Genomic DNA, 12,998 nt, shown 5'->3' with positions numbered 1-12,998 from the left:
ATCACAAAGTGCGTGCAAAGCCTCTGCCTTCAGGTGTCAAGGAGGAAGCTGCCCCATTGCCAGTACTGAAGCAAGATCCCACTGAGAGCCTGTGCGGTGTAGCGGTTAGGATGCTGAACTAGGATCCAAATCTGCACTCAAGCCAGGAAAGCTCACTGTGTCCTTGGGCCAGTCACTGTCTCTCAGCGTTGTCGCAAGGATTTAACTTGGAGGGAGAAGAACCGTGTACCCCACTTTAAAGCTGATGTGGTGTTCATGTGACGAAATAATGGAAGATGGAGGCACCTGTCGCTCCAGATACAGCTTCCCCTCTCTGCCCATGGAGGGGGAGATCTACACAGAACTATGACCCAGACACTCACTATATGATTGAAGATCAGGGTAGGAAAGCTTCCCATTGTTACTATTATTACACACACGTGTCATGGCAATGTTCTCCCTCCATTGTCAGCGGCAATGTGTTTCTGCGTACCAGTTTTTAGGAATCACAAGTGGAGAGTGTTGTTGCATTCAGGTCCTACTTTCAAACTTCCCGCAAGAGTATGGCTGGCCACAGGGAGAACAGGATGTTGGCTCTTCTCAGAATCTTAAGCTCTTTTATTTCGTACACAGAAAACGTAGGGATGATTTTTCTTTTCTAATTGTGCCACGAGAAGTCTTTATTTTATTTTCAAAAAAGAAAACAAAAACCAGAGACAAACTTTTCTTTTTAAAGCCCTCTGACACAAGTAGCTCATTTTTTATATATTCCACAGTCAGGTTTTGTTCAGAGAAACCATTTTGTCTCTTGGGACACCAGAGGCAAAGACATGGCAAGCTAAGGAAGGGAAGGGGGTGTCTCTCCTTCCACAAGCTGAGCTGGAATGAAGTACAATCAGAAAAAGCCCAAAAGAAAGGAGGAATAAACTTTGGCCTTCATTTTAAAAAGGAGGGGAAAATGATATTTAAAAAACCTTTTCATTGTCTTAAGAGTCCGATTATTAATTACTTTCTATTGTGCACTGGACATAGTAAAAATGACATAATTCTTTTGTAAAGCATAATTAATGCACTATTGGCTCCAGCTGACATTATTTCCCACCCAGTAACCATAGACAGAGTTGCTCTAAAAGTCCTTTTTCTTCTCCTCCCACAGCTTGGCCTGGTGATCCGCCATGGGCAATGCTCATCAATGAAGCAGATGAGCACCAACAGTTGAGAGACGACCCCAAGGTTATCGAGCAGAAGTTTCCCAGAACGGTGTGGGGCAACCCACGTGCTGTTATATTTCTGCCCTCTGGAGCAGATTTCAGTTCAGTCCGAGTCATCTCCGCATCCATCGCTGCCTTCAGGATCATCACTCTGGAAAAGGGAGAGAAAGAAGCAGCATAGTCACAAACTGTCAGTGGCATTCACAGACACGGGTTTTAAAATTATGGAATGTGTGGAGAAAGTGGATCCAGGAAGGTTTTCCTCCCACGCTCACAGCACTTGAACTCATGGAAAAACAATGAAGCTACACATTACAAGATTCATGCCAGATGAAAGAAACACTTATCCACACTGCGCATAGTTAAACTTTGGAATGCAGTGACGGCCACCAACTGGGTTACCTTTGAATCCCTGTTGTCCACCGGTGCCCTTGAGACAGTGGAATTGAAGTCGTGGTTGGAGAGCGTCTCCACCCAGCTCTCCATGGACTTCTCTTCTTTCTCCGTGCTTATGATCGTGGGGTAGATGTGTTGCTCTTTAAAAGCAGCAATCTTTTCTTCTTCTTCCACCCACTCCAGGGCCTCGTGGAGCCCATCGTTCCCAAAACGTTTATTGTACTTTTCAAAGTGAACCCGCTCCAAAACAAGGCCCAGCCCTGGGGCTTTGGGGACGTCCACCTTCTCCTCCCCCCAGCAACGCTCCATGATGGCCTCAGAAGCGAAGCCCTTCACGATGGCGATCACCAGCCCAATCATCTTCCGGATCTGGTGCATCATGAAGCTTTGCCCTTTCACCTTGATCACGGCGAACTCCATGCCTTCCCTCACAAAGGGCTCCTCGCAGTACATTTCCATGATGTAGCGTTTGGCGCTGGGGTCTTTGGGCCCTTTCTGAGAGGTGAAGTTGTGGAAGTTGTGCGTCCCCTTGTAGCAAGCCAGAAGGCTGTTGACGGTCTCCAGCGTCTTCGTGCTCAGGCGGTACGTGTCATCCTGAAGGTCAGAGTCTTTGTGTGCCAAGGCAAAAGTTGGCAACATGTAAGAGTATGTCCGGGCATCGCATTTGTTCTTGGAATTGAACCCTCCTGTGACCCGTTTCAGTCCTAGATTAAAACACGCATGTTCCATTAACAGGATCTTTACAATCCCATCAAGTTTCAGGTGAACTGTGGACCCAGGATACTTCAGCACAGGGATGGGAGAAAACTTGTCACCCTCCGAATGTCACTGAAGCTCAGCTCCCATCATCCTTGACCATTGTCCATCCTTGCAGAGGACGATGGGAGCTGGAGTCCCAACATCAGAAGGATCACAGGCTCCCCCAGACCTGCTTTAGGTTCAGGGGTCCACAGTTTTGGCTTAATGGAACTCTCAAATTTCTCAGTACATCAAGGCTTCAAAATGTACAGGTGGCAAAACTTTTCACATTCCAGCCTCTATGGGATTTATTTTTGGCAGGAGGGGGGTGGAACTGACCACACAAGGAAGTACATCCTGCCTGGCACAACTTGGGGCCTCTCTCGGCTGCTGCGCTGTTCACTTTCCACAATCAGCAATTATCATTTTGGCCTGGCACATACGCTTCTCCCATCTAAGTGGAAAGGCCTACTTAAAAAATGCCAACTCAACCCAGTTCATGGGGAACATTGGTACTGGTGGGGGAAAGCAAAAAAAAAAAAAAGTGCCTGCCAAAGACCCTGCCTCTGCTAACCTTCAAGGGACATGGGTAGCCAGTTCAGTTCAGTTCAGAAGTTTATTGTTCTAGCCCAAGGCCATGACAAACTTGCAGCAATAGGATTAATAAAACAATGCAATACATACACATGCATACATACATACATACATACATACATATACACATACTATAAGCTGGCTTCCATGATGTAAAAGAGAGAGGCTTATATCTCAGATTAAACCTCTGAATCACCAAAACAATGTATAGCGATTTTATCTAACCCCCTTTTCCTGATATTTTTTGTAAACAATGCAGTAAAGGTTACTTTGTGTGTTACGAAGATATTACTAACAAAATAGAAAATTCTTTCCAGTAGCACCTTAGAGACCAATTGAGTTTGTTCTTGGTATGAGCTTTCGTGTGCATGCACACTTCTTCAGATACTGCCAATCTGAAGAAGTGTGCATGCACACGAAAGCTCATACCAAGAACAAACTCAGTTGGTCTCTAAGGTGCTACTGGAAAGAATTTTCTATTTTGTTTCGACTGTGGCAGACCAACACGGCTACACACCTGTAACTGAAGATATTACTGTCACTAAAAAGAAACCAAACCCTTTCTGCCATGATGTACCTGCTTTTACAGAATCATAAAACTGTAGAGTTGGAAAGGATCACGAGGATCATCTAGTCCAACCCCCTGCATTGCAGGAACTGTTCGCCCAGCAGAGGGCTCAAATGCACGACAATGACATTAAGAGTCTCGTGCTCTACCAACTGAGCTGTCCCTGAGAACCAAGGTTTCAGGAACCTATATAAGGGGCAGGTTAACAGATGAGTGATGTCTTTCACCTGTGGTTGACCACAAATACAAAGTCTGTCTGTGTATGGGACCTTAGTTTTAGCAGCCATCCAAGACTGCGGCGGGCATCACTTGGAAACGCAATGCAGTAAAGGTATTTCTTAAGAAAGCTGGCAAGAATTTTGGTCATCTAACGAGCTCTAAAATGCCCTGTTCTCATGTGGATACCAATGAGGAAATGTGGTGTTCCTAATTAATTGTAGGTCCCTTCTGGAGTCTATCCAGAAGAGCCAGGTAGTCAAGTAGTTGGATGACAACTCCCATCTTCCCTAACCACTGATTATGTTGGCTGGGGCTGATAGACACTGGAGTGCAACATCTGCAGGGCTCCAGGTTGGCTACTCCTGTGCTTGGGGGACAGGAGGGGGTCTTCTGATGTAACAGAGCTTAACTCAAAGCACCCTCAACACCAAGGCCCACCTCGCCTATCCATTTACAAGCTGGAGAGAAGGGCTCATCCCTATTGCTCTGGTTATGAAATATTGAAAGGTGTGATCACCGAGATGAAGGCCCACAACCAAAAGCTCCTTTTATTTAGTCCCTTACCTAGAATTCGTATATGAGGAGGAAGATGGTGGTTTATCTTTTCCAAGATATCTTCTATCAACCAGACCTTCAGCGACACGATCTGCCCAGCTGCAGATACACCCTGTGTGGATCAACAGGTAGGGATTAAAATCAACAGGGGGGAGGGAACCAGAAAAGTCTCCATCAAACAGTGATGGACTAAGGGTCCTAAGCATGGATTCAGGAAGTTAGTATAATCTGAAAACAAACAAAACGGAACTGAGTTGAAGAACGCAAGGGTCTCTATGCCAAACCATAACCCAGGGACCATGTATTTTACATATGTGTTAGGGTGCCACATACAGAAATATAAGAAGCTGCCTTATACAGAGTCAGACCATTGGCCCATCAAGCTCAGTACAGTGGTACCTCGGGTTACAGATGCTTCAGGTTACAGACTCTGCTAACCCAGAAATAGTACCTCGGGTTAAGAACTTTGCTTCAGGATGAGAAGAGAAATTGTGCGGCGGCGGCACAGCAGCAGCAGGAGGCCCCATTAGCTAAAGTGGTACCTCAGGTTAAGAACAGTTTCAGCTTAAGAATGAACCTCCAGAACGAATTAAGTTCTTAACCTGAGGTACCACTGTATTTACTACACTGTGTGGCAGGAGCTCCCCAGGGCTGCAATCCACAACGCCGACACTCCATGCTGTTGAAACTCCCATTTGCATACGCAAAACAGCATCACCTTGTTGAAACTCCCATTTGCATACGCAAAACAGCATCACCTTGTCTGTCCGGGCGCATCTCTGGAAAGACATCTTCTTCATGTCTTCACCGTGGTTCTCTGGGATGCAGCCTGATCGAATGAGGGCTGACACCAAGTCATCCTCAATCGTCTTGAACTGAGCATTCCCCACATTGCGCTGGAATGAAAAAGAAGAAAAGATTGAATGTACCTCACTCACCAGATCTGGAGCTGCCTGGCTGCTACAAAGGATGAGATAAGGATCAGGAAGTCAGCCCAGGTACAAGCGCCTGGGATGGATCGAAGAAAAGTGTTAATGTGGTAACTAGCCGTGTTTCTTTAGCTAAAAAGAAGAACTTGCAAACATCAGTAGTGGGCTAGTCCCTGCCCTCAGATTTGCAATCTAGAAGACATGGCATGTGGGGGGAAAGTAATGGAGAGGAAGAAGGGAGGAAAGCAAACTCAGACACCAAGTCTTAAAAGTGGTGGCTGAGAGGGGACCCAAAGGCACACGGTCTCTCAAGGGAGGCGAGATGGGAATGGCCCTGCTTCTCTTCCGCTCTGCAGCCTTGTGTTCAAATTCTACTGTCACAAAGGCAGTGAAGGCTCCCTATAGCACAGGGGAAAGCAGTGTGAATCATAGGGCAGGGGTGGGGTGCCTTTGGCCCTCCAAATGTCGTGGGACTACAATTCCCACCAGCCTCAACGAACTGGAGGGCCAGTGGTTCCCCACCACTTTAAATAAATAAATAGGTGAACAAAGCAGAGCAGCAGCAGCAGCAGCAGCAGCAGCAGCAAGACCACCAACCCCCATCCTCATCTCATACCTACATGCCTAAGCAAAGGCCAATAACAAATTAGCCTGGCAACTCCACACACACTCCCCAAGCATAGGTAGGCCGTTTCACAGGTAAAGTGCCTGAGCCACTCACCTGCATCCCATGATAGCCTTTCCCTGAATATGCCATCAGCAGCACAACCTTCCTTTTGGGGAACCTCTTCACCCCGTCCTCCACCTCCTCCCCACTGGTCTTGAACCGTTTTGTTTCATGCCCGTTTTCCTCCTGCTTCCCAACTTCTTCCGCTGCCTCCTCTATGTTGCTGCAGCTGCTCTTCAGCCTCTTGGCTTGGTTGCCGGCCACGGTCCTCAACTCCTCGGCCATTGCAAAGCACTAGAAGGGATCATCCAAAAGGTAATTAAGTCCTTCATTTAAAGCGCACGACAGCCATAGAAACCTTGTTCACACAGATATTGAATCGATCACTCAAAATCAACTGACAAAATACAATTCTCTTAAGGCAACCAAGCAAGTAAGTCCAAAAGGAGCTGCTGGGGGTTTTAGTGCAGTAATATCGGGAGAGCTACAGGTCACCCAGCACGGGCAGGGAACCTGCAGCATCCAGATGTTAAGACTATAAACCCCCATCAGCTCCAGCCAGCAGAGCCAATGGTCAGGGGTGGGTGCTATTATTTATTAATTGTTTTCATTTGTGAATCACTTTCTATGAAGCATAACGAATTGGGAGTAGAACAAGATCCAGAGGGCCACAGATTCCCCATCCCAGCACTACAGAAGCAACTCTAGAATCCTTACCAGATTCTGTATCAAAATTACCAGAATATATATCCCTATTGGCTTTGTAAGTTTCTCCATGCAAGCCTTAGCAAACTCCAGTAACATCAAGCCTTTATCATTAACCATCATTTAAATGTGCTATTTGGAATATATACCTATAAGCGATCGCTGGAGAAGAATCCTAACAACAACAATCTTGTGTGTGTGTGTTTGTGTATAATACATTTCCCCCCTTGGCTGGATTTTTCCTCTCATCTGGCAAAGACCGCTCAGAATAATAATCCCGAAGGGCCATATTGGAGCAATGAATCCTTGACTTTGCCATGAAGCCCGCTCCGCAGACCTGGCAGCCAAGCCAGTGTCAAGAACCCCAGTTTTGCTTGGTGGAGTTTTAATTCTGCTTGACATATACATATGTATACAGACATTATTCAATGCAATGCCATACGCCCAGCTGAAACGAGCAACTTTGGCGCAGCTCACAATGCACATCTCTGAAGATCAGGTAATGCACCAACAACAGAATAATCTCTGCAATTCAGGGGACGAAGAGTTAAAAATACACTTTTTTAAAAAAGAGCTGAATATAAAGCAACAGAAACACCACGTTGCATAGGGAAAGGCTGTAGCCCAGTGACAAGAGCATCCGCTTGGCATGCATGTTACCTTTGTAGCTGCACTGAATCTCCCCCCACCCCCTGTATGGATTGGGTTTGTTATTAAGGTATGAATCTTTGTGTCTTCGTAAACCGCCAAGCGATCTTCGGGTGAAGAGCAGTATAGAAATTTATTTAATAACAAGGATGACGATGGTGCAGAACGCCCCCGGTGGCATCTCCAGGTCCACTCTTTCAAACCCTATAAGAGGAGGCAATCCTGAGCTAGATCCGCATCAAGGCGGTTTCCAACGCCCTGAAGTTAACTCCTTTCTTAAGACTCGCCAGCTGATAAAAGTCATATTCTAAGGAAGCTTTCCCGGGTCGCCGCCGCCGCCGCCAAAACCTCAAACGGCCGAAGATCCGGAGAGATACCTACGCTAGCCATGCCGTTCAGCCGCCAGCCACGGGCTGGTCTCCCGAGGGAATGAGCGGCCAGACGCCGCGGCACCGACCCCAGCCAGGCTAAGGAAGGCATACGAGCGGGGCGCTGAGCAACGCAGGCATCCGCTGGGCGCAGCCTGAGGTCTCTCTCTCTCTCTCTCCCTCTCCTTCCTTCCTCAACCAAGGGAGGCAGGGAGGAAGGACACCCGGATCCCCTGGCTCCCCACGCCTGCCCGCCGCAAAGAGCCGCCCGCCGCCTCCCTTGCTGCTGCTGCAGCCCCGGCAGCCGCTCCGGCCACTTACTCAGACGCCGCAGCTGCTCCTGCCCTGCAACCACGTGGGAACGAAGGGAAGGGACGGCGGCGGCGCCCGACTACGGCAGCCGCGGAGGGACGGAACGTTGCCAGAGCGCACCAGCGCGCCGGGTTCGCGAAGGGGAGGAGCCCGGAGCTTGCGGGGATGACGAGCGCGCTGCGTAGTGGGCGGGCGGGGGACTCCGGGTTCCCGTCCATCATCGTCACTTGCCTGGGCGAAGCGGCTGGGGCGGTGTGGGAGCGGGACCCGCCCAGCAGCGTTTGCAAATGTTGTGCGCGCTCAGATACCCTCCCAACATTTCTCCCATGCAAAACAGGGACGTCCTAACCCATGATAATAACAATAATATCATTTGATCATGATATTATAATATTAATGATATAATGATAATGATAATCCTCGCTGGAAGGACAGATCCTGAAGTTGAGGCTCCAGTACTTTGGCCACCTCGTGAGAAGAGAAGACTCCCTAGAAAAGACCCTGATGTTGGGAAAGATGGAGGGCACAAGGAGAAGGGGACAACAGGATGAGATGGTTGGATAGTATTCTTGAAACAACCAGCCTGAGTTTGGCAAAACTGCGGGAGGCAATGAAAGATAGGCGTGCCTGGCATGCTCTGGTACATGGGGTCACGAAGAGTCGGACACGACTGAACAACAACTACAACAACAACAACAACAACAACAATCATACCCACCCACAACACAGGGTGCCGGTTTCCAGGTCTCACCACAACACGTGCCCTCTTTGAGGGAGGAGAAGGGGAAGAAATGGAGGTAGTGAGAGATTTCACTTTCTTGGGTTCCATGATCACTGCAGATGGTGACAGCAGTCACGAAATTAGAAGACGCCTGCTTCTTGGGAGAAAAGCAATGACAAACCTAGACAGCATCTTAAAAAGCAAAGACATCACCTTGCCGACAAAGGTCCGTATAGTTAAAGCTATGGTTTTCCCAGTAGTAATGTACGGAAGTGAGAGCTGGACCATAAAGAAGGCTGATCACCGTAGAATTGATGCTTTTGAATTATGGTGCTGGAGGAGACTCTTGAGAGTCCCATGGACTGCAAAAAGATCAAACATATCCATCCTTAAAGAAATCAGCCCCGAGTGCCAGTAATAACCCGAGACATCCATGTTTTCAAGTTACCTAATAAAGTTAAAAGTGCTTAAACGTTCGCTGACTGTGGCAGTGTATCTGTACCTTAAGAGGTTTGACTAAGAGGAGAAAACAAAGCTTTCCTGTGGAAGAGGAAACCGTTTGCTTATTCTCCTGTCATACAGAGGGCTGGACAGTGAAGCCAAGTGTGCCACTTATTTGCCTAAAGGGAAGGCAAACTGCAGTAGGTGGGAACCCTGGGAGGGAGATCCCATAGGTGGCAAGAGGTTTTCAAACGTAAAGCACTGAGGTACCCCAGAGACAACTCCCATATGAACACTGAAGGATTCATCCTCGTTGTCAGTGAAACTTAGGGAGAGTCACGGTTGGGGAAGTATTGAAAAGGGGAGGGAATAGGATCCCTCACAGCTTCCATCCCTCCAAGAGCCACATCCCCGACTGATGCGGCGGTGTGTGTCCCTGGGGCCAGGATGAGGCCGGAAGCTTTTCCTGCCCCCTTCCCTGCTGCTGCTGCTGCCCTTCCACCTCTGCCCAGGAGGCTGCAGGGCCCAGGGAGGTCCTCTGGAACAAGGGATTGGGCCCAAGACAGAGCGAGACCCGGCTTTCCTGGCTTGGCGCTGCTTCTGTGCTCTCTTGCTCCCATCTGACCCCGATCTTTCATTCCTCTGCAAATGACGGTTGTTCGGCCGAACCTGGCCTGCTTCCGCCTGAAGCCAGAAGAAGGTAAGCCCCACACCTTGGAGACAGCCAACTCCCTTGTCCCTTCTTTGCTCAAGACCCACCTCCCAGGTCTTCTTGCTGGGAGTCCTGCAGAAGCTGCTCCCTGCCGGGCAGGCCTTTCCCACCTGGCCTGGGAGGGCTGCGTCCGGACTGACTCCAGCTACATTTCCAACCTGGGACTGAAGGATGGGTATAAATGTGGGGAATAAAGGCCTGTGGGAAAATCTCATTCTCATTCTCATTCTCTTCCATCCAGACGACATCTTCATTGAAGAATTATAGGGAGAGAAATTCCACTACAGACTTCTGAATCTGCAGCTCGTGGAACACAAAGGAGAATTCCAGAGCCTGCTTAGAGGAATGAGAAGAAAAAGAATTGAAATGGAATGGAATAAAAATAAATATTTTTAATGGATTTTGTATAAATGCACAATAAACTGTTACTGTTTTGAATTTCATTGTGTTATTGTCTTCTATTCATCTGGACAATTTTGTTGTCTCTGTGGTTATCCCAGCTGGGATGAACTCTCCCAGCAGGAATAGTAATAGCATCGCCTGGAGGGATGGCAGCTCCGTGAAGGAGAAAGAGGAGCTCGCCTCCATCGGAGACAACCAGTTGTGCTGCTGAGCCGCCCTGGCTCACCAGAAGTGGGAGGAAATGTCCAGCCAGGGGCTTAGCTAGCTCCTCCTGTACCTGATGCGGATTTCTTGCGGATGCCCTCAAGTGTAGAACTACAGATGGTCTGTTCACTGTTCCCACCTATCATTAGACCAGGACCACACATTCTACCTGCAGTATTAATATTTCAGAACTAGAGTCATGATGCTCATTTTTTTTTAAAGCCCATGTTCAATGTTTAAGCATTGCATAAAATCAGCTGTCGCTTCCTTCTATCATGGTTTCCTGTTGAAAATAAGGAAAATGCCTGTGGTTTCGGGGCATCGTTAGATTGCTACTGCACTCCAGTTAAACTTTACTTACGCATATAGCTAACAATGCGCTTCGCCGATCAGCGATCCTACAAGTGAACAAAGGATATTCCAGCCTGTGTTCCTTAGTCTCAGGCACTCCAGCTCAGAAGCATACCCCACAAAGTGCAAAGAGACTTTCTTCCAAGTAAATGCTCCCAGATAGGAGAGAAAGTTGCACTCTGAAATGATCAGCAGCCACAACATAAAAGAAATGAGGCATGCAGGGCAGAGATTAGCTGGAGGGGGCATGGGAAGAGACGGGGTGGGGGTGGGAATTGGATAACCCAAAAGCCATATGGCCGATCAAATTGCCACCTATTCTAATTGGTTGCGAAACCTTTACTGTGCCAGCAAGTAGAAAGGCGGATTTCACATGTAATCGGCTTGTAATCCGATCAGCATAAACATTGTATGGTTCGTCTGAAAAGACTGAAGGAGCAAGTGAAAAGGGAGGCCATTTTTGAGACTGGTGTCAGATGGAGCTTCGTTTTTTAGCTACTGCAAGAATCTTATCCTCTTTTCTTTTTAAAAATAATATTTATTAAGAGTTTTTCCAATTAAATCCAAATTACAATACATGATTAATTTTTTTCCAAACTCCCCTTTCTCTCAACAAGGGGAGCATACAGAACAAACCCCCCTCTCACTGGGGTAATCAACAATTCTTTCCCAATTTAACCACTTACTTTGCATATATCATCTTTACCTTTACAGACTTCCCCGATTCTCCCCCCCTCCGTTGATTTCCAGCTTAACCCTAATTCACAGTTATTGCCAATTAATCCCCATATTACTTTTCCTCCTCCTCACATTTTCCTTAATTAAATTCTTTTACTAACTAATTATTCACCTTACGCATCTTATTTATCATTTTAACCTATCCTCTGCATTCACTATCTTCCTGAACCTCCATTGCCTAATTCCAAATTTCATTACAACAACCCAACTGAAATTAATTTTAACTCTTCCCCCCCTTCCCTCCTATACTCCCTAAAATTAAATTCTTATTCATTAACCATTGTCCATTACCAATCCATATGTCTATACCATGACACAAAGAGAATTTCCATAAACACATTCATTTTTCAACCCACGCCCACCCTTTCAAATTCCAAAGCCCCACAATCCTGGGAAACTGGCTTCTGCTCCTTTCTGCAAGAATCTTATCCTCTTTCCCCGAAGTGCTAGGACTCAGCAGCAGAGGGCAGCCTGCACCTCCAAACCGACCTGTGAAAGGAGGAAGCTTTTAGGGGAGATTGCAAAGCCTGCCATGGGCACCATGCGTTTAGTGCACACCACTCTCCCCCAAGAATCCTAGGAACTGTAGTTTGCTGAAGGGTGCTGGAATTGTAGCTATCTGGGTAAGCCACAGTTCCCAGAATGCAGGTGGGTGAGGGAGATACCTAAAGGTAAAGGTAAAGGGACCCCTGACCGTTAGGTCCAGTCACGGACGACTCTGGGGTTGCGGCGCTCATCTCATTTTATTGGCCGAAGGAGCCGGCGTACAGCGTCCGTGTCATGTGGCCGGCATGACCAAGCCACTTCTGGCAATCCAGAGCAGCACATGGAAACGCCGTTTACCTTCCCGCCGGAGTGGTACCTATTTATCTACTTGCACTTTGACATGCTTTCGAACTGCTAGGTGGGCAGGAGCAGGGGCCGAGCAACGGGAGCTCACCCAGTCATGGGGATTCGAACCTCCTGAGGGGTGCCTTCCCTTCTGCACAAGCTGCCACATGCCAGGAGGGGGCAAGGCAAACGTGGGCGAAGTAATGAATTGCAAAATTTCCTTTTGTACAGTAGGATAGTTTATACACACCCCTCTCTAACCCCCATCCAGGCAAGTCAGGTATTATCAGGGTTCATTCTAGCCTCGCAAAGCACTCAAGGAGGATGCTAAGCAGGACTGGGGAGGGGTGTGGCCTGGGGAGAGTCTTGAGGGCCAGATAGGGAGGCCTGAAGGGCCACCTTTGGATCCTGAAATTGAGGTTTCCCACACCCTTGCTATAAAAGCATATTATTGATATGCAGCTTTTGCACACAAAGAAACAACTGGGGGGGGGGCTGGAAGGGGGGAAATCCCTCTTGCAGGTGAACAGGAGGTCCTGGGGTCAAATTTGCGAGGGAACCCAAGAGTCATCTCGTTCAACCCCGTGCAATGCAGGAATCCTGCCCATAGGTGTCCCTGGGTGAACTTGAACCACCAACCTTCTGGTTAAAAGGCAGATGCACTGATGTATTGGGCCACAGGCTAAAAGGCGAGTGAGAGGAGACAAGG

The 12,998-nt window shown here is 47.9% G+C and overlaps 1 protein-coding gene across 2 annotated transcripts; it reads right to left on the bottom strand.

The window, feature by feature from the left end:
* Positions 1–574: 574 nt before the first annotated feature.
* On the bottom strand, positions 575–7,919 carry PUS1 (pseudouridine synthase 1). 2 transcript variants are annotated; one of them, XM_033136354.1, is made up of 6 exons: positions 7,899–7,919; positions 5,911–6,150; positions 5,019–5,156; positions 4,270–4,372; positions 1,593–2,290; positions 575–1,341 (listed from the first exon to the last, which is right to left on the bottom strand). In XM_033136354.1, exons 2-6 carry the CDS (start codon positions 6,139–6,141, stop codon positions 1,294–1,296), a joined length of 1,218 nt encoding a protein of 405 aa, XP_032992245.1. In that variant the 5' UTR covers positions 6,142–6,150; positions 7,899–7,919; the 3' UTR covers positions 575–1,293. The 2 variants fall into 2 exon arrangements, with proteins under 2 accessions (XP_032992245.1, XP_032992244.1); XM_033136353.1 differs by lacking the exon at positions 7,899–7,919 and adding an exon at positions 7,591–7,704.
* Positions 7,920–12,998: the final 5,079 nt, after the last annotated feature.

Source organism: Lacerta agilis, chromosome 17 (assembly GCF_009819535.1).
Source record: "Lacerta agilis isolate rLacAgi1 chromosome 17, rLacAgi1.pri, whole genome shotgun sequence".
NCBI classification, from domain to species: domain Eukaryota; kingdom Metazoa; phylum Chordata; class Lepidosauria; order Squamata; family Lacertidae; genus Lacerta; species Lacerta agilis.
This window is presented reverse-complemented; position numbering and strand designations above follow the sequence as displayed.

What these genes read in the sequence shown, in the direction of transcription:
- PUS1 (XM_033136353.1), bottom strand. Translation starts at nt 7,689, where the DNA reads ATGCCTTCCTTAGCCTGGCTGGGGTCGGTGCCGCGGCGTCTGGCCGCT. An exon ending in GGCTGAACGGCATGGCTAGC is followed by an intron (nt 6,151 to 7,590) that starts GTAGGTATCTCT and finishes GATCCCTTCTAG; the next exon opens with TGCTTTGCAATGGCCGAGGA. An exon ending in TCCTCATATACGAATTCTAG is followed by an intron (nt 2,291 to 4,269) that starts GTAAGGGACTAA and finishes GTTTTAATCTAG; the next exon opens with GACTGAAACGGGTCACAGGA.